General features: G+C 36.9%; 1 protein-coding gene across 2 annotated transcripts in view; it reads right to left on the minus strand.

Annotated features, from left to right (window-relative positions):
* Nucleotides 1-3,850: 3,850 nt before the first annotated feature.
* Nucleotides 3,851-21,679, minus strand: part of LOC126825555 (lysine-specific demethylase 2B) — a 48,344-nt gene continuing 30,515 nt past the window's right edge. Inside the window, exons 10-16 of one of the 2 annotated variants that reach the window (XM_050555200.2) lie at nucleotides 19,828-20,433; nucleotides 18,899-18,985; nucleotides 18,217-18,432; nucleotides 17,038-17,280; nucleotides 15,576-15,860; nucleotides 12,861-12,986; nucleotides 3,851-5,186 (exon numbers count right to left, since the gene is read on the minus strand). In XM_050555200.2, coding sequence (XP_050411157.1) covers nucleotides 3,987-5,186; nucleotides 12,861-12,986; nucleotides 15,576-15,860; nucleotides 17,038-17,280; nucleotides 18,217-18,432; nucleotides 18,899-18,985; nucleotides 19,828-20,433 — 2,763 coding nt within the window. In that variant the 3' untranslated portion in view covers nucleotides 3,851-3,986. Of the gene's footprint in view, nucleotides 8,157-12,860; nucleotides 12,987-15,575; nucleotides 15,861-17,037; nucleotides 17,281-18,216; nucleotides 18,433-18,898; nucleotides 18,986-19,827; nucleotides 20,434-21,679 lie in introns of those variants that run through there. The other variant, XM_050555202.2, reaches the window with a different exon arrangement.

A 21,679-nucleotide genomic window follows, 5' to 3' on the forward strand; every position in this document is an offset into this window, starting at 1 on the left:
TTGAGAAATACATGGTCTCTATCGTCATTTTGGCGTATATACATACACATTGATCTTTTTAAACAGAGAAATCCAACATCCTGTTTGACGTCAATTTTTGTTATGAATAAATACGATGACATTGTAATTCAATTTTATTGATGCAAAGCATTAATTATGATATCACATATGTCTATATCATTATCTCGCGCTTTGAGTGCCCATCCTGTCGCACCATCTGATGATAAAGGATAAAGCACAATTATGACACTTTTCTCATAAAAAAGGTTGTTATACAAAAAAATTTATGTAGCTGAACAGGGGTGGTGGGGGGGGGGGGGGACCACCCAAACCCCCCCTCTCAATCCGCGCTTGGAAATGAAATGGGGTTGTCCTGTTCTACTATGACTGGGCTATCGAAGAAAGACATATGTCATATTGCGTACTATGAAGAAATTGTGCTTGGACAGTGGCGCTACAACCTACTGTTATATCAAATTCCAACTGTTAAAGATGGGTTCCCAGAAAAGTATTTATCGGGTGGTTATTTCCAATAAAAGTATGGCAATTTTGGTATACATGTATATGGAAAGTAGAGATATCCAATCTTACTAGAAAAATACAGGATTCCCCGAAAAACACTCATGGAGCGTATACAGGACAAAAATGTAAGGGTTCCCCTAATCAACAGCCCGACGATTACGGATTTCTGCATGCGTGATGTCAAAGGTCACACGCGAACCTTGAGCGCTTGATGTACAAGTTGATAAACTTTTTGAAGAGTTAGACGTGATAAAAATGACAGAAAAAGACGCGGGTAGTGGATAATTCGAGAATTTAATTAGGATTCGATATTTGTAATAAATAGTAAGCGATTAAAGACAACATCGTTTTATGTATGCAATGAATTCTCCTCTGACTTCCGAGACGTGACGTAAACATGACCTGGTTTGATTGAATTTTATAGCAGGGCATTCCTTCGCAATTACAATGTTTGAGAAGGATTTGAAGCAAAATTATGACAAATTAATTAGTTTGAATATGTTTTTAGTCCATATATACCATTAAATCACCCAGTTTGTACGCAGGAATGTATCTTTAAGGCTACTTTTAGGTATATAGGCCGTATGTCCTGTACCACTGATGGGAGGGAACCACATCATAAAATGGGGGGTTGGATGGCCGAATGGTTAGCACACGCGCGCTGTATCACGAGGATGGCGTGGTTTCGAATCCCTGGTTGTGAGTGACAAGGACTGGGGTCGCCTGTCCAACCTCGTGGGTTTTCATCGGGTCCTCTGGTTTCCTCCCACTGCTAAAGATCCCTACGCGCAAGCGAATTATTGAAATAAAATTAAACCATATGTTAGTCCAAAAATGACCTAGTCTGGGTCGAGTGGACGTTAAACCCCATTTCTCTCTCTCTCTCTCTCACAACATAAAATCCTGATGAATTTTCTCTGCCAACACAGGGATCGAACAAGGGATCTCAAAATTTAGCGAACCAATGTCTTACTCACTGAGTCACGGTGCCTTCCATGAACATACAATGATTTATAATGTTATGGTTACATGTACAATTCAAAGAGAGAAAAAGAGGGTTTAACATCCACTCAACACAAACTAGGGGTCTGTAGCGGTGGGAAGAAACTCGAGAACCCAGAGAAAACACATGAGGTTGGACAGGCGACCCTACTCCTTGTCACATACAACCGGGTAAACAAAACCACGTCAATTGACTCAATAACAGACCTTATCACACAACATGCACGCCCTAACCATTCTGCCCCCCCTCCCTCTCCCTAAATTTAAAGGGAGACTTTTTCCCTGGCAGCAACATTTTCCCCTCAATCTTCTTGAAATTGTTCGGTTTAAAAAACAAAAAGAGAAACTTATAGTCAGAATTATTCCCTTTAATCTGTAAAGTTGAACCAAACAAATGATCATGACCACCATTACTCACGGTTTCAATATAGTTTCTGTTATTCACAGTTTAATTTAGTTTATATCTGTCAAATCTTGATTAAAACACAGATCTTATTTCGTTTCGTTTTTTATAGTTCAAAATTTCGTTTTACTTGTCTTCACAACACTATATATAGGATCTGGAACAGTTGTTATATAACATGTGTTTTAGTTGATGTGAGGAATTAGCCAATGAAACTGTCTGTTACGGAGAGTTCTTTGTGTGCTCTGCACGGAACTGTGGATAAACCCCTTGAAGCGTCAATGCTGATTTATTAATCAATGTCTGATGTCATAGGGTCAAAAGCTGTTGTATGTCCCCTGATGCGATCTTTCAGTACAACTGGTCAGATTTTCATGTAGTGTAGGCCATCAAAGTATAAAAAACGAAACGAAATATAGATCTGTATTTTAATCTGATAGCTGTCTGTCAGATTCAAACATTTGTAATTCATGTCAAAAATACAATTATATTTAATAACTGTTACTCACAGTTTAATATAGTTTCTGTTTGATTCAAACCAATTCATGTAACATAAAAAATACAATTATATATAACTGTTAACATTGATGAAATAAGAGATTATTTTCTGGAAGTTAGATCTACTAGATCGATTCGAACAACCATCTATAAATAGCCATGTTTTAAATGTAATTGTTCTCTTTAATTTTTGAAAACGAAATGAAATGCAATGGGGTTTAATGTCCTACTATTCTGCTCCAACTGGGCTAATGAAGACGGCCCAGTCTTTTGGCCATTTTCTTCCAAGTGTTAAAATGTACTTGTATCAAAACATAATATAAATGGATTGACTTGATATGACATGCGATGGTTATGAACTAATGAAATGCGAGTTACAAATGTTTGATGAAATGTGAGTTACAAATGTTTGATGAAATGTGAGTTACAAAATTTGATGAAATGTGAGGTACAAATGTTAAATGAAATATGAGTTACAAATGTTTGATGAAATGTGAGTTATGAATGGTAGATGAAATATGAATTATGAATGTCTAATGAAATGTGAGTTACAAATGTTTGATGAAAAGTGCAATATGAATATCTGATGAAAAATGAGTTATGAGATGTGAGTTATGAAGGTCTTATTAAATGAATAGACAAGTTAACAACTGAAAGTAAGTTATCAATGTTTAAGTGTTAATTAAAAGTTGATTTCGTATGTTCGAGTCAACAATGAAAAGTAAAAGTGGGATATGAACATTCAGGGTGTGTTTACTGTGTTAAAACTATATTATGAATGTTTGAGTCGGGTATTATGATTTTAGTGGAATCTGACACTATTAAATTAGTATAAGTTTATACTAGACATGTATTACAAATATCCTAAAAAAACATGAAAAAACACAAATCTGTGCTAGAAATACTGACTGCCACCAGAGGGTTGGTGCCCCGACTAAAGTCTGAATCTGTGACACGTCTTGTTGATGTTGTTATTAATGATGACAGTTTATCATAAGTTATTGAAACGTATCCACTTCTATGCTCAAAACCAATGAGTCACAATAATGTTATTGTAGTTACACTACTGTTACACTGTAACCCAGGTATCTAGCACTAATTTCTTTCACATTCCTTAAATATCAATTCTTTGTTTAAAAATTCATAGAAATCATTTAAAATCACCAAAAATCATCTAATTTGTACTTGTGTCCAGTTTAAAGCTGACTGTTTAATTTTGATAATGAGTGTTTAATTTCCTAACCACTGTTCAAAAATTAATCATTATACATCAATAATCAATTGGGTTGTTTATTTTTAAAAGTGATCGAGAAATTAAACACTTGTAAATTGGACACTCTTTATCCAAACTGAATGGTCAGCTTTAAACTGGACACAAGTACAAGTTAGATGAGTTTTGGTGATTTTAAACGATTTTTATGCATTTTTAAACAGAGATTTGATATTGAATGAATATAAAAGAAATTGGCGTGAAATACACAAGATTAAATAATACTTGGATTACAGTGCCTATGTTTAATTACTCACTGTAATCACCATTTTCGGGGGTGAAAACACAAGTCTACGTTGTCGCTGTAATCACCATGTTCGAGGGTGAAAACACAAGTCTCCGTTGTCTAAAAGAGTCTACAAAGCTCTGACACATTTCTTGCGATATTTTGGGGCAATTTTTACACCTCAGAGATGTCAATGATGCACACGAATTGAAAGCTAGTACGACACTTTTCTCTGATAGCTGACAGCACCCTGATAGTTGTAATTCACTCAGTGAACTTCGTAGAGGACTGGACTCGAGAAAGAGTTTTTCGATGCCATCGTCTGTGAGCCTCATACAGTAACTTAGTCCGAGGGTCTCCAATCTGGGCATGTACTCCACAATGAGCTCTAGCGACTGATCCGTTATCTCACAACCTGATAAATCTAAATTCCGCAGACGTATCAAACGACTAACTTCGTTTAATCCAGGTTTACCATCGACTGGTGGCAAAACCAAATCCCGAAAACAGTTCTCACGTATTCCTACAGCCCATTTTAATAAAAGGGATTTCAAAAACGGGCACGAGGCTGAACACAATCCACAGATAGTTGCCCACGAGCAATAAGTTAGATCTAGGGTCTGAAGTTGCGGTAATCGCGAGACGAGCCACACCAGTTGTTTCTGGGAAATAACGCTTGACACCAACACAAGGTTTGAGGGCTGTCGTTTAACAATACCAATTAGATGAACTTGTTTGAGTCGTTTACGCGAGAGATCGAGTGTCCTCCAGAGCTTCCTATCCAGACACCACCTATTCCATGTCTTACAAATGGCCATACATAAACACAACTCGCTTTCTTCAAGATACGTGAACACTTTCATCCATAGCAATCTGTTTAAACAATGTTTCTTGCCATTCGCGAGTTCAACGTGTGATGGTGGGGGTGGTAGGGGAGCCGGTCGTACCACGTACTTCTCTAAGACGACTTTTAACTCCTTATCTTTATCACCAACAGCAAGGGGGCCTTGAGTGTCACCTTTACGAAGTTTCGGAACTTTAGTTTCTGAAGGTCGATTTGAATCTGTTTTTTGACTGCTGGATTTATTTGACGTTCCGGCCTTACTGAGACTGAAAGTCTCCGTTCCTCTTGGCTTGCCTCCATCTGGTTCCCTGCGTCTGTCGCCGCGACTTTTAGGATTTGGACTATCCGTTTTTGTTCGAGCACGACGCTGACCACGAGTAGTGCTGGGAGAATCTGTTCTCTGACTTTCAGGAGAGATGCTCTGCAAATGGAATAAAAAATCTTTTAGCCTCGAATTTTCCATTTTGTGTTTTCCTCCATGAGCCAGATCTTATTGACGTAAGAAAGGTTCTTGACTTTCCTACGTATCTGATAGTCTCCCTATTCCCTCGATCTTCGGTACCTTTTAAATGGTTAAATATTTTTATCGATCACAAGTGAACGTATCCAAGAAATTTTGAAACCTACTCCATCACTAATGATGATAGTTTAAAAAAGAACAACAGAAAAAACTTTAAAAAATTTTTTATAAATTTATTCCAAAACATAACTAATTTGTTACGTAAATGATAAATTGAACGAACCTTTTCTGACTACGAGAAAAAGAATTAACAATAAAATCTGGCTAATAGGCTATTTTAAATGGCAAACATATGAACAAAAATGATTTGGAAAACTTATAAATGTGAGAAATAAAGTGAAACTATTTTCACCAAATCAAATAATAAATCTCAAGAAAACGAACAAAGTAAAGATTTGTCTGACGGAAGCAAACACTAATCTATTAATCTTGGGTTAAAATCAAAATTAATCTCCAATTCTTCAATATATATATATATAGGCCTACCAACACACTAAAGTGTCAATATTAAAATGTCAATCAAGGAATCCATATTTAATTGTGGATTAATTAAAGTCTCTGACCCTCATTTTGAATCCCTTACAGAAATGAAATGGGGTTTAACATTCTACTGTTCTGTTCCGAACTGGGCTAATGACGGCAGGCATACGCTACACTGACAAGGGGCAACCACGCCGGAAAATCTATATGAACTTTCTCGGCCAATGCAGGGATCGAAGAAAATCCCTTACAAACTACAATACTGTGGAAGATAAATCTCTAATATCACTCCAATAATAATTCCATTAGAGTCAGTATTTACAGAGAGAGAGAGAGAGAGAGGGTTAATGTCCACTCGTCACAAACTAGGTCATTTCGGGACTAACAAATGGTTCAATTTTATTTCAATAATTCGTGTGCGCGTAGGGGTCTTTAGCAGTGGAAGGTAACCTGAGGACCCGGAGAAAACCCACGAGGTTAGACAGGTGACATTACTCCTTGTCACGTACAACCGGGGATTCGAAAGCACACCAGTTGACTCGATGACAGGCCTTATGATACAGCGCTCACATGCTAACCATTCGGCCATCCAACCCCCCAATCTCTACAAGGAGTATCCGTCCAAAAATTATTCCATTTCATTCAGTATTGACAAAGATATATGGAATTGAAAATATGACATCCACCATACAATGCAGTTAATGAGAAGCCAGTGCCACCTATGGTTATTTCTGATGGGTCTCTTTTTAATCCGATTGATATTTTAATTTTATTTATTTAAATTAAATTTTAAATAATCTATTTGAGTACCGGTACATTATGGTGTGAATTAAGTCGAGGGAAATTAGCAGAGGTGGGACCAAGTCATCGCACCTCGTGTCTTAGTCGAGTCCTAAGCTGCTGACTTAAGTACCAAGTCGAGTCCTAAGTCTTTAAAAAGCCTGAGTCCCGTTCAAATCACCAGTTCACCAATGAGTCAGCGATTCATGCCGAATAAGGTAAGTTAGAGTTATGCCCCCACGCTGCGACCCGAGTCCAAATCTCTTTCGAGTCCAAATCTCTTTCAAGTCGCAAGCCTTGAGTCGCAATAAATATTTCAAGTCAAGTCACCCATCGGGTCATTGGTGTGACATAAGTCCGACTTGAGTCCAAGTCGCAGGACTCCAGTTCCCACCTGTGTTAATTAGATATTTTTCCTAATTACAAATTAGAAGCCTAATTACAAATGAAGGTCAGAGACTTTAACAATGTATAAACTTTAAATCGAAGTATATTTAATGGCGGTAAGGAGGTAGTTTAATATTATCAGAATTTCTGACAACAGTTTAAACAAATAATTTAGAAATGATACGAAATGATTTTACAATATACAACCATCTAATATACACACAGTAAAAACTTTTAAACATTTTTCACAATGACTTAACTTATGAAACCCTGATAATATGACCTCAGAAATACAACTGTTATTTGTAAAAATACATCTCTAACATAAAGAGTTTATCAAGTTTTAAGATTTTAATCATAATACCAATTTGATTAAACTTAAAACACAGATCATATTCTGTATCGGTTTTTTAAAATTCAAATATTTATTGTCTTTACTACACTATGAACTGGAAGAGTTGTTATATAACTCGCGTTCTTGATGATGTCAGGGATTAGCCAATATAACGGTCTGTTACAACGAGTTCTTGGCATGTGATGCACGGAACCGTCAACGCTGACTGATTAATCAATGTCTGACATCATAGGGTCAAAGGCCGCTCGTAAGACCCCTGACTTGACCACTACAACCGTTCAGATCTTCATGTAGTGTAGGCCATCGAAAGTATAAAAAACAAAACGAAATATAGATCTGTATTGTAATCAGATTGGCATGAAACTGAAAATAATTCTGAGATGCGGTATTTGAAACAAAAAAGGGAGTGACAATAAGCAAAGAGTTTAGAGTTAAAAACACAATTCAACATTGTGGTTGGTGATGAAGAATGTCATTTCAATACCACATTTAAATTATCAGGGTTTCATTGTGAAAACTACAGGGGGTGTTTAACTTTTTTACTGAGTGTATATATTAAAACAAAATATATATACATGCACAAAAACACACAAACACGATGACCCATCGATTTCTTTAAAGCTAATAATAGTGAGAAATGGGGTTTAACGTCGACTTGACACAAACTAGGTCATTTTGGGACTAACATATGGTTCAATCTTATTTCATTAATTCGCTTGCACATAGGGGTCTTTAGCAGTGGGAGGAAACCACAGAACCCAGAGAAAACCGACGAGGTTGGACAGTAACCTTACTCCTTGTCACATACAAGTGGGGAATCGAAACTATGACACTTGAGTCAATGACAGACATCATGCACACGTTAACCATTCAGCCCCCCCCCCCCCGCCCAGGTCTACATTAGATGTTGTGAGTCAGAGAACTGTATAGCACTGTCAAGGTATAGCACTAAGATAAGACATTATAGCTATATTGTTACCTAATGACAGTTGACCCAACTCTCTATATAAATATATACATGGTTCTACTACAAACTGTACAATGATGTGAATATTATATACAATGATGATACACAAAATATAAATACATAAAACAACACAACCTTGAACACATCAATATATACTAAATTAATCCTGCCAGGTATTAACGATAATTGAGATTAGTGAAATGAGGTCTAACGTCCTACTATTCTGGACCAACTAAGGCTAATGAAGACGAATCAAGATTAGTAATAGTTATACTCTCAGTATGGTCAATATTTCGGGGAATTTTAAATATGATTTAACCATATCTTCATGTCCGATTGAACATATTCTTAATTGGACATTTGTCAATCCATGTAGGACATGTCTGGTATATATGGCCAAAACAGCTGCCCTGGATTAAACAGTTTTCACCTGCATAACGTTAAAATGTATTAAGGATCTTTAAATTTCAAATTTGTCTAGATTCATCAAATGATAATTATGTACTATAAAAGTTTTTAATAGAAAATATAGCTAATTATTTTATTAACAGGCATTTCACTGATTTCTTAGCTGTAAGTAGAATAAGAAAAAGATATGAATTAATACCAACTGGTTATAGAAATTACTGGGAACTTTTTATATACAACACAACTTTTCTTGTCTTTAATTATTTATAAATAAATAAAATTTGATGAATGAATGAGATATGGTTATAGATATTACTGGAAACGTTTTATTTACACAACTATTTTTATTATTTTTTCACTCTGATTAAAACACAGATCCTATTTCGTTTCGTTTTTTTATAGTTCAAAATTCAAAATTTTTATTTTGGGATATGGAAGAGTTGTTATATAACCTGCATTCTAGTTGATGTTATGGCGAGTTCTTGGCGTGCTCTGCACAGAACTGCGAGTAAACCACTAGAAACGGCAATGCCGATTGATTAATCAATGTCTGACATCATAGGGTCAAAAGCCGCTCATATGACACCTGACGCGAACTCCCACTACAACTGGTCAGATCTTCATGTAGTAGAGGCCACCGGAAGTATAAAAAAAACGAAATATAGATCTGTATTTTAAACAGATTGTCACTTTTTAAAATTATTTATAAGAAAAGGAAATTTGCTGCCCTACATATGATAATATCATGCTTATTATTACAAAATCTAAAAAAATAACTTTTATTTTATATTTACAAATATTTATCTGGGAATACTGGTGTACGATTATATATTAGCTGGTTTGGTTAATATGTGTGAAACATCAATGTTTTTCATGCATAGAAAGTTACAGATGTGATTTAACAAACTTGTGCCATTTCCTAGATAACTATGTTTCTTTCATCTATTCTTTATTTCCTGCTATGTTTGTTTTTTAAAGATAGGTTGCCCGGCAACGAAACATACGCCCACAGCAGCTAAGTCGCCCGTATTGTCAGTAATGAAACATTTATAATACATTAAAATCTGATTAAGAGTAACAACTCATTAAGTAATTATCAGAGAATCATTAGAATTTGTTTGGTTTTTAGTTCTGTCCCATGCTAATGTTTAGTATGCGAAACATTTAATATCATGGATTTAGCAAACTTCATTGAAAATCAATGTGCTTGTTCATCTCAAGACCTTAAATTCTGTTTATCAATCTGAAGTCAAATAGACTTCGTGGTCTCATAACCTTAAACACTTAGTATAAATTTAAAGTCAATTGGATATTAACTTTAGCCTCTAGAGCATCCACAATTGCTGGTGGACGCCTGACGGACGGATGGACGGACGAACAGACAGGGGTGACGACAATATATGACCACATTTCAATGTGGGCGTATAAAAAGTAAATCTCTAATGGTGTTAAAAACACTGAATACCGTTACAACAATCAAATGAGATGCTAATGAATTTTAATGCCCTACTTTTCTGCAAATATCGGCGGACAAATGAAAACAGGCATACACCCTTCGTATGTAATATAAACATTCTCAAAGATAGGTTGCCAGGCAACATATCATGCCTGTATAACAAACATTCTGACAGTTGGGTTGCCAGGCAACTAATCATACGAGTCGATGAACAATGGTGAAAACAACAAACTACGACAATAAACAAATTCTTCATAACTCTGGATGTTTCTGATTTTCAAATTAAATGAAATACCTGAGTGATATAGAAGTTAGACCTTTAGAATCCACTACACTCCTTCTACTGTTTGTTTGTTTGCCTTATTATTATATTGATTGACATTAATCATTTAGCACTCGGACCGTCAGAAAATACTTCTCCCTCTACTCAACCCGAGTTACATCGATAGTTGACATCAATCATTTAGCACTCGGACCGTCAGAAAATACTTCTCCCTCTACTCAACCCGAGTTACATCAATAGCTGACATTAATCATTTATCACCCAGACCGTCAGAAAATACTTCTCCCTCTACTCAACCCGAGTTACATCAATAGCTGACATTAATCATTTATCACCCAAACCGTCAGAAAATACTTCTCCCTCTACTCAACCCGAGTTACATCGATAGTTGACATCAATCATTTAGCACTCGGACCGTCAGAAAATACTTCTCCCTCTACTCAACCCGAGTTACATCGATAGTTGACATCAATCATTTAGCACTCGGACTGTCAGAAAATACTTCTCCCTCTACTCAACCCGAGTTACATCAATAGCTGACATCAATCATTTAGCACTCGGACTGTCAGAAAATACTTCTCCCTCTACTCAACCCGAGTTACATCGATAGTTGACATCAATCATTTAGCACTCGGACCGTCAGAAAATACTTCTCCCTCTACTCAACCCGAGTTACATCAATAGCTGACATCAATCATTTAGCACTCGGACTGTCAGAAAATACTTCTCCCTCTACTCAACCCGAGTTACATCAATAGCTGACATTAATCATTTATCACCCAGACCGTCAGAAAATACTTCTCCCTCTACTCAACCCGAGTTACATCGATAGCTGACATTAATCATTTATCACCCAAACCGTCAGAAAATACTTCTCCCTCTACTCAACCCGAGTTACATCAATAGCTGACATTAATCATTTATCACCCAGACCGATAGAAAATACTTCTCACCTAGCATAAACTAATTCTGTAACTCAAACAGTCTATGGTGGAGTAGTTTCAATGTATATATGATACAATATCTGTCTCAAGTTTTGTTTTAGATACAGTAGTTTCAATGTATACAATATCTGTAACTCAGGCAGTTTCAGGCCATTTAAAAAGTGATGAACAAAACTCAAATGTAAATAAAATAATTTCTTCAGGAAACTGAGGCAGTCATTTACAGGTACCAAATTCTAAACGGGCAAATGATTTAAACTCCCGCTCTTGAAACGGGACAATAATCGAATCACTCTTATTAATATTGATGAAAAGTAAGAAGAATTGATATGAAACACCTAGAGTTATGAAGCCAGTGATGAGATGATTTAAGATGGTGTTTATCAACATAAACTATGAAATATAACAAGTGATAATTAACACTTTTAATTGATGAATAATCAACCAATAGAAATTGCTGAAAACAAATTGTCAAAAACCAAGACAAACAATTTGATTGGATGTTAAATGTGATACAGCAGTCGTAGCAGGATAAAAGAGAAAACTAGGCCCATCTTTAAAAAAAAAAACATGTTCGTGATATCAGCTAAGGTGGAAGCAGACGTCAATCCTAAAAACATATTCTAAAAGTGCTGATTGTCATTTGAGGGAGTTTGTTCAATTTTGTTTGGTATTTACAAAGATATGATCAATTGAAAATGTATCAACATTGGGCATCTTCTGCAGATCATATAAAAATGAAATGAAATGGGGTTTATGGTCTAACTTCTCTGTACTGACTGGGCTAATGAAGACGGGCAGACCATATGAACGGGCTATGGTCAAACCAAGCAAGCTAGAATCTTTGGATGGTAAATTTCAACGTTAGCCATTTCCGTGAGTAGTTGTAAAATTACGTGACAGCTTGTTTATACCTGTAGCATGTTACATTGTAACTTTCCGACAATAAACAATTGACTAAAAATACGTCACAGCTTGTTTTTTGTTGCAGGTAACATTGACATTCTGTTTCATACTACACTTGGAAAGGATTTGTTGACATAATTACTTGCTTTATCTAAAAATATTATGAAGCTTTTTGGGTGACCTTTAATTAAATAATCAATTTAAGCGTGGATTAAGCCAATCAAATTTCGATATTGTGTGATAAAAGGTGAAATGAAATGAAATGAAATGAAATGAAATGGGGTTTAACGTCTTACTGTTTTGCTCCTAAACTGGGCTAATGAAGACGGGCATACACCATACAGTGTGCTATGAGGGAAATTTTGCCCGGGCAGGGTGCGCTACGGCCTACTCTTATATCAAATTCCAACTGCCAAGGGATCCTTTATGTGCATGCCAATTTGTACACGGGACATAATAAAAGGTGACAGCGATCAGCAGCTTTTAAGACTTGAGAGATCTGTTTCTCCTGATAAAATTCTAATTTATAATCCTGACTTAAAACTGATCTAACTTAAAGATGGGCCATTTGGTTTCTCTCTAATCTAAATATCGTCGAGGCAGCACTACCTCTCGTTTAGGTCTCTTGATATTAAGGTCAAGGTCATCTCCAGGTAACTGTTTCTGCAATCTACCAGATCTTTTGGTCGCTGACGGAGATTCAAGTTTAATGGATTTGACGGGTGATAACTTTATCTGAAACAATAATACGACATATTAATGTAATTTGAAATTGCAGCTTCCAAACTAAGGAATAGACTTTCGTATCATGACGTTTCGATATGTATCATCTTCTTGAACGATAAGACAAAAATCAATCTAATTAAAACACAGATTCTATTTCGTTTCGTTTTTTATAGTTCAAAATTTTGTTTTACTTGTCTTTACTACACTAGGATCTGGAAGAGTTATTATATTACCGGCATTCTGGTTGATGTGAAGGATTAGCTAATGAAACAGTCTGCTACGGCTAATTATTGGTGTGCGATGCATGGAACTGTGGGTAAACCACTAGAAACGTCAACGCTGATTGATTAATCAATGTATGACGTCATAGGGTCAAAATCTGCTCGTACGACCCGACGCGACCTTCCACTAGAACCGCTCAGATCTTCATGTAAAGTAGGCCACCGAAAGTATAAAAAGATAGGTTGCCAGGCAACAAAACATACGCCCACAGCAGCTAAATCGTCCGGGCAGTCAACAAGAGTTGTCACATATTTTTAATTTTCGGTAATGAAACATTTATAATAAACTTATAAATTTAAAGTCAATTGGATATTAACTTTGACCTCTAGAGCGTCCACAAGATTTTTCAAAGTGATTAAGGGCCATAACTCTGGCAGTAATTATCGGAAATCGCTGAAAATCAATAGGATTCTTCGTCTCATGACCTTAAACACTGTGTATAAATTTAAAGTCAATCGGATATTAACTTTGGCCTTTAGAGCGTCCACAAGATTTTTCAAAGTGATCAAGGGCCATAACACTGGCAGTAATTATCGGAAATTGCTAAAAATCAAGACTTCTTCGTCTCATGACCTTAAAGACTGTGTATAAATTTTAAGTCAATCGGATATTAACTTTGGCTTTTAGAGCGTCCACAAAATTTTTCAAAGTGATCAAGGGCCATAACTCTGGCAGTAATTATCGGAAATTGCTAAAAATCAATAGGCTTCTTCGTCTCATGACCTTAAACACTGTGTATGAATTTAAAGCCAATCTGATATTAACTTAGGCCTCTAGAGCGTCCACAAGATTTTTTGAAGTGATCAATGGCCATAACTCTGGCAGTAATTATTGGAAATCGCTGAAAATCAATAGGCTTCTTTGTTTCATGACCTTAAACACTGTGTATAAATTTAATGTCAATTGGATATTAACTTTGGCCTCTAGAGCGTACACAAGATTTTTTGAAGGGATCAAGGGTCATAACTCTGGCAGTAATTATCGGAAATTGCTAAAAATCAATAGGCTTCTTCGTCGTATGACCTTCAACACTGTGTATGAATTTAAAGTCAATCGGATATTAACTTTGGCCTCCAGAGCGTCCACAAGATTTTTTGAAGTGATCAAGGGCCATAACTCTGGCAGTAATTATCGGAAATTGCTAAAAATCAATAGGCTTGTTTGTCGCATGACCTTCAACACTGTGTATGAATTTAAAGTCAATCGGATATTAACTTTGGCCTCTAGAGCGTCCACAAGATTTTTTGAAGTGATCAAGGGCCATAACTCTGGCAGTAATTATCGGAAATTGCTAAAAATCTATAGGCTTCTTCGTCTCATGACCTTAAACACTGTGTATAAATTTAAGATCAATCGGATATTAACTTTGGCCTCTAGAGCGAACACAAGATTTTTTGAAGGGATCAAGGGCCATAACTCTGGCAGTAATTATTGGAAATCGCTGAAAATCAATAGGCTTCTTCGTCTCATGACCTTAAACACTGTGTATAAATTTAAGATCAATCGAATATTTACTTTGGCCTCTAGAGCGTCCACAAGATTTTTTGAAGGGATCAAGGGCCATAACTCTGGCAGTAATTATCGGAAATCGCTGAAAATCAATAGGCTTCTTCGTCTAAAGACCTTAAACACTGTGTATAAATTTAGAGTCAATCGGATATTAACTTTAGCCTCTAGAGCTTGTGGACGCCGGACGGACGGACGGATGGACGGATGGGGGCGACGACAATATACGACCACATTTAAATGTGGGCGTATAAAAATGAAATGAAATACAGATCTGCAATCTAATCAAATTGGAAAAAACTTGTCTAAACTTTGTGATTGTTTTCCATATAAATTGTGTTGTGCTTATATTGGCCCCCTTGTCTGTGATATCACTTATATGGAAGCAGACGTAAAATAAAGCTATTTAACACATACATGTGTATTGGGCCCTATGACTATATTTTGGCAACTTCATACTATGTGTATAAACCAGTCATTGTTTTAATCTATTTGTCCTGAAAATAACAAAATGAAATGAAATGAAATGGGGTTTAACGTCCTACTGTTCTGCTCCTAACTGGGCTAATGATGACGGGCATACGCCATATAGTGTGCTATGAGGGAAATTTTGCCAGGGCAGCGGTGCTACGCCCTACTCTTATATCGAATTCCAACTACCAAGGGATCTTTTACTTGCACGGCAATATGTACACGGGACCTCAGTTTTCCGTATCATCCGAAGGACTAGACAGCTGTGCTTGTCAGGCCATCCGTCCTGCATCACTGACAAGGGGGAACCATGGTGGAAACTGAGAATAACAACCTTACCTTTTTACTAGGTGTATTCATACCATCTTTTATCGGCGTTGCTTTATGTTTTTTCGCGGATATTTGAGGTTTTTTCTCAGGTTCTTCTTTCTTTACAGGCGTTGTCATGACTACACTGGTATTACTAGTTCCTGGTTGAGGACTACCTGCAGGAGATGGTGTTTCCTTGGAAACAACCCTTTTACCTTCTATAGAGGGTATTTTATATTCATCTGTTTCGTAAGCTGATTCGCTGGCTTCTGATGATCGTCGACTTTCTATTTTACATTTTGGCTTGGATCTCGGCTGAAAGGTTGAAATAAATAATAATAGAAATGAAATAAAATGGGGTTTAACGTCCTACTGTTCTGCTCCGAAATGGGCTAACGAAGACAGGCATATTCCATACAGTGTGCTATGAGGGCAATTTAGCCCAGACAGCAGTGCTACGACCTACTCTTATATCGAATTCCAACTGCCAATGTGTACAAAGGACCTTGGTTTTTCGTACCATCCGGACGACTAGACAGCTGTCCTTGTCAGGCCTCTGTCTTGCATCACTGACAAGAAAGAACTACCACGGAAAATCTGGATGAACTTTCTCGGTAAAATGCAGGGATCGAACACCCGACCTCCGGGCTAGTGAGCCAGCGTCTTACCCACTTAGCCACCGTGACCCCCAAATAATAACAGACAAAGGAATGAATAATAAAAAAAAAACCAAGACCAGTCATCACCATCTCACACCATTGCACTTGTTTGGAAGGAAAAACAATTTCTTGGAATATTAAGACAATTCATACTATAATAGGTTACTGTTTGTATAAATTTTCATGAAGATATCTTGAATGGTTTATGAGATATGCTCTGGAAACAAAATTGTACACCAAAAACTAAGTCAAATTTGTTTCCATAGAAACACAAAAAATATAAATCCCAGAAATTCCTAAATAGCAAAAGGCACAACTACTGTAATAGGTTGATGTGTGTGCTAAGTTTCTAAAAGATATCTTGATCACTTTATGAGATGTGCTCCGGAAACAAATGGGGTTTAACGTCCTACTAATGACAATGGGAATACACCATACACTGTGGAATGCGGTCAAATAACCTCTGACAGACCCGCGTTAATCATTCCTGTTGATACAATTTCTGTGAGAGAGAGAGAGAGAGAGAGAGAGAGAGAGAGAGAGAGAGATGGGGTTTAACATCCACTCGACACCAACTAGGTTATTTTGGGACTAACACACGTTTCAATTTTATTTCAATAAATCGCTTGCGCGTAGGGGTCTTTAGCAGTGGCATGAAACCGGAGGACCCAGGAAAACCCCATGGGGTTGGACAGGCAACATTACTCCTTGTCACGTACAACCGGGGAATTGAAACCCCGCCACTTGACTCAATGACAGGCCTTATGATCTAAAGCAGTCGTCCAAACACCCCTTCAACCATAAAATGATAAATCTAATAGATTTTGTTTTACCTTGATCTGTCCCTGTCTCCCGTTCTGACAACACTTCGGACACTCCCAGCTACTGGGTAAATCTTCGTTAACGATACCTTCAGCATCGACCTGTTCAAATTTCTTCTTCAAACAATCGGGATGTACGATCTCCCAACATATCCCACACTCCATCAGTGTTGTACTTGTCTCATCAGAATCGGGTAATTTTACACGATGGTCTTCTTCACAGATCATACATGTGGCTGTGTTTGGTAAAACAGGCTGAAATAAAAACAAACACATTTACACCTGGTTCTCACACAGGTAGAGAGAGAGAGAGAGAGAGAGAGAGAGAGAGAGAGAGAGATTAACACCTACGCAATACAAACTAGTTTCTTTGCTACTTGACTAAATGACAAGACCTCATGATCTGAAGATCTCACAGTGGCAGGAAACCGGAGGATCAGGGAAAAAAACCACGAGTTTGGATAGGTGACCCTTGTCCTTGTCGCATACAAGCTTGACAGATCTTACAAGCGTACAGGTAAAGACTAGTTGGCAGCTTGTGGTTAGGTCTAGTGTATGAATACTGTTATCGGGACTAACATATGGTTCAACTTCATTTCAATAATTCACTTGGACACAGGGATCTCTAGCCATCAGAGGAAACCAGAGGCTTCAAAGAAACCAATGAGATTGGACAGGCGAACCTACTCCTTGTCACGTATAAACTTGGTATGAAAACCATGCAACTTGACTTCATGGCAGACCTTAAATTAGATCACCCATACTGTAACCCAGGTATTATTAGACCACCCATACTGTAACCCAGGTATTATTAGACCACCCATACTGTAACCCAGGTATTATTAGATCACCCATACTGTAACCTAGGTATTATTTTAATCTCATCTATCTAGCACTAATTTCTGTCATATTCATTCAATATCAAATCTTTGTTTAAAAAATCATAAAAATCATTTAAAATCACCCAAAATCATCTAATTTGTACTTGTGTCCAGTTTAAAGCTGACCATGTAATTTTGATAATGAGTGTTCAATTTACAAGTATTTAATTTCTCGATTACTGTTAAAAAATAAACAACCAAATTGATTATTGATGTATAATGATTAATTTTTGAACAGTGGTGAGGAAATTCAACACCTGTACCTGGGTTACAGAGCCAGTTACCTGACCATGTATATATATATACTTACCGCCATACACTGTCTGCTAATACATGATTGTTTCATTCTACCCGGTCCACCAAACTTTCTCATATCTTTACAGAAATTACATTCTTCACAATCTGATCTCGTACACGCTTCACATTTCTTACATCGGGTTCGACGTCGTCGATTACCTGCTGCTTGTTTCGACGATCCTTTCGCTGTTTTAGGTCCAGATGACTTTGGCTTGTATAGTTTTATTTTCTAGACAAAATAAAGATTGTTTTAACAAATATTCATAAACAAAATGAAATATGATATACATCCATGGTGAAAGGAAAATTTGATAAACATTCGTCTACAAAGGGAAATTAGAAAAAAAAATTGTGAACAAAGGGAAAATTGATAAATATTTGACATCTTCTGCAGACGATATAAACAGTATATAACGTTTGCTAATGGTCATTAAAGTATATATAATTCTGGGCACTGAAACAATTAAATACAACTACAGTATGGAAGACTGGTTTCCAGGCAACAAAATATAAAATTGCTGAAATACAATAACTTCTGCATGATTTAATACAGATGGGTTGATAACTTTGATCGTTAGATCGTTCACCGTGTTTTACAAAGTTAAACAAGGGCCATAATTCTAAAATTAATTAATTAGAGGGAAGAGGTGACTACAATATGCAGCCACATTTCCACACTGATGTATAAAAGTTACCTTTATTTCTGCTTCTGGCCAGGAACAAATGGGTTCACCAGTTATAGATAATACAGGATCATCGTTCATATGATCTACTAGAAGTTGCTGAAATATAATAATACCTGTATCAATAACTCTGGCCTATTGTTATATCGAATATCAACCGCCAAGGGATCTTTTACGTGCACGCCAATGTGTACACAGGACCTGATTACCCGGGTATAATTAAATCTTGCGTATTCATTCAATAACAAATCTTTCTTCAGAGAATTGTCATCTAATTTGTACAGTTTAAAGCTGATCGTTTAATTTAGGTAACAAGTGTCCAATTTACAAGGTCCACTCGACACAAAGTAGGCCATTTCGGGACTAACATATGGTTCAATTTTTTTTTAATAATTCACTTGCGTGTAGGAGTCTTTAGCCATGGGAGGAAACCGGAGGACCCGGAGAAAACCCACGAGGTTGAACAGGCGGCCCTACTCCTCATCACGCACAACCAGGGAATCGAAACTACAGCAGTTGACTCAATGACAAACCTTATGATACAACGCGCTCATGCTAACCATATGGCCCCATTTTTGATGTGAAGACCATTGTGTGTTACCTTGGTTGTGTCGAACAAAGTCTGTATGAGTGTCTGACACCTATGTTATTTCCAGATTTAATGGTCTCAAGCTTAAGACATTGCGTAATATATTGAAACAACACGAGTGACGTTACTCACAAGCTGTTGTTTCAATATATTACGCAATGTCTTAAGCTTGAAAACATTAAACAATATAAAATACAGACACTTGCACATGCTTTGAAATGAAATACGTCATTCGGGTTAAATATTTTAACTAGTTACACTTGGCACATTGCCCATACCATTATTTGAAATAATGGTACGCCAACATCAAAGGATGATGTCACACCTGTATTTTAATTATTTAATACTTTACCTTGATATCCTGAAGAACAGCGTCTGGATTCAACAGATCTTTTGGTATAACCCGTTTATGAGCGGGAAAATTCTCAATCCATTCGACCAACTTCAACAGACCATCGAGTTCGTAGCGCGTTAAATATACCCGTTTCTTCTCTTTGTTATCACCACTACCATTGACACCCTTCAAAAAGTCTTTCTCCGAGGAACTATCATCCGAGTACTCTCCTCCTTTATACAACTCCCCCGCACCTTTCCGATGCGAGCGCTGCATCACACCACTTTCTCCCTCCTCATTCGTCTTCTTTATCGAAGACTCGTCAATTCTTCTCAGTTCTATCGTTAATCGTTGTGATAATTTATCTGTGTCGTCTTTATCCGTCTTTCCCTTACTAGCGTCTCCGTCGTCCGGATTTAATAACGGATCCGGATTACGCGAGGGCGGTCTCGAATCTTCGTCAAACTGAGAAGAATTGGGAGAGTCAGGCGGTTCTTCGATGATTTCTTCCTTCTTCCGTTCCTGTTTTTTTAAATATGATTTACCCGTCAAACAGCAGACGTATCTCTCCAAAACGTACCATAATATCTCGTTGTAAAATGGATAGCGGAACTTTTGTGGCACCTAAACAAAAAATAATAATAATAAAAACAAGGAGAACAAAATGTTTATGTGGTTGGCCCTTATTCTGAGAGTGAGAGAGAGAGAGAGGGGGTTTAACATCCACTCGACACAAACTAGGTCATTTTGGGACTAACATATGATTCAATCTTATTTAAATAATTTGCTTGCGCGTAAGGGTCTTTAGCAGTGGGAGGAAACCTGAGCACATGAAGAAAACCCACAAGGTTGGACAGGCACCATTATTCGTAAAAATTCTCATTTGTAAAATGAAATGGGTTTTAACGTCTTACACCAATCATCAGGCTGTATACATCATACAATGTGAGGGATATGTTTGACCTGAAAGTGCTGCTATGGCCTACTCTAACTTCAATATCCTACCGTAGTCAACGGTTCTTCAATAAGCTGGTAAAGGTACACAGGCCTCACAACAAGGGGGGGGGGGGCAGCTGGTGTGCTGTCCCAGGGCCCAAAAGAATCTATGGGACCCATGAATATCGAAGGTCAAAATTGAAATGGGCAAGTAAGCATGAATTTTTTATTGTTCCTTTGAATCTTATATAAGTATGTACTCCACAGATTGTTTAAAAAGATTTTTGATTCCTCAGAGCATATATAGTGTAACTGAATCATCTAGATATGACTACTGTTGGAAAGTAGGGAGGGAAGGAGCAAAAAAAAGGTTCGATGGTACACACAGAACCTATTAAATTGTTTCAATGGCATTTAGTAATTGAACTAGAGTATACAGGTCACTTTTCTATGGAATAGCCTACAATCACTAGAGAAGCCTAGTGGAAAGTCTCTCAGTAATAAGCAGTAATTGTATTACACAGAATTGTTGTATTACATAGAATTGTCACCTGTATAGGCCTAACCTATTCATTGCATTTAGTAATTGAACTAGAGTATACAGGTCACATTTCTATGGAATACAATTACTAGAGAAGGCTAGTGGAAACGTCGTTCAGTAATAAGCAGTAATTGTATTACACAGAATTGTTGTATTCCATAGAATTGTCACCTGTATAGGCCTAACCTATTCATTGCATTTAGTATTTGAACTAGAGAATACAGGTGACAATTCTATGGAAAACAACGATTAGAGAAGCCTAGTCGAAACGTCGCTCAGTAATTGTATTCCACAGAACTGTCACCTGTATACAGAACCTAATGTTGTTCCATTCGACGACCAGATGCTTGCCAAACCCTATGTCCTGTTACACTGATAAATAGAAAATTGGTT

Source organism: Patella vulgata, chromosome 6, assembly GCF_932274485.2.
Source record: "Patella vulgata chromosome 6, xgPatVulg1.2, whole genome shotgun sequence".
NCBI lineage: Eukaryota > Metazoa > Mollusca > Gastropoda > Patellidae > Patella > Patella vulgata.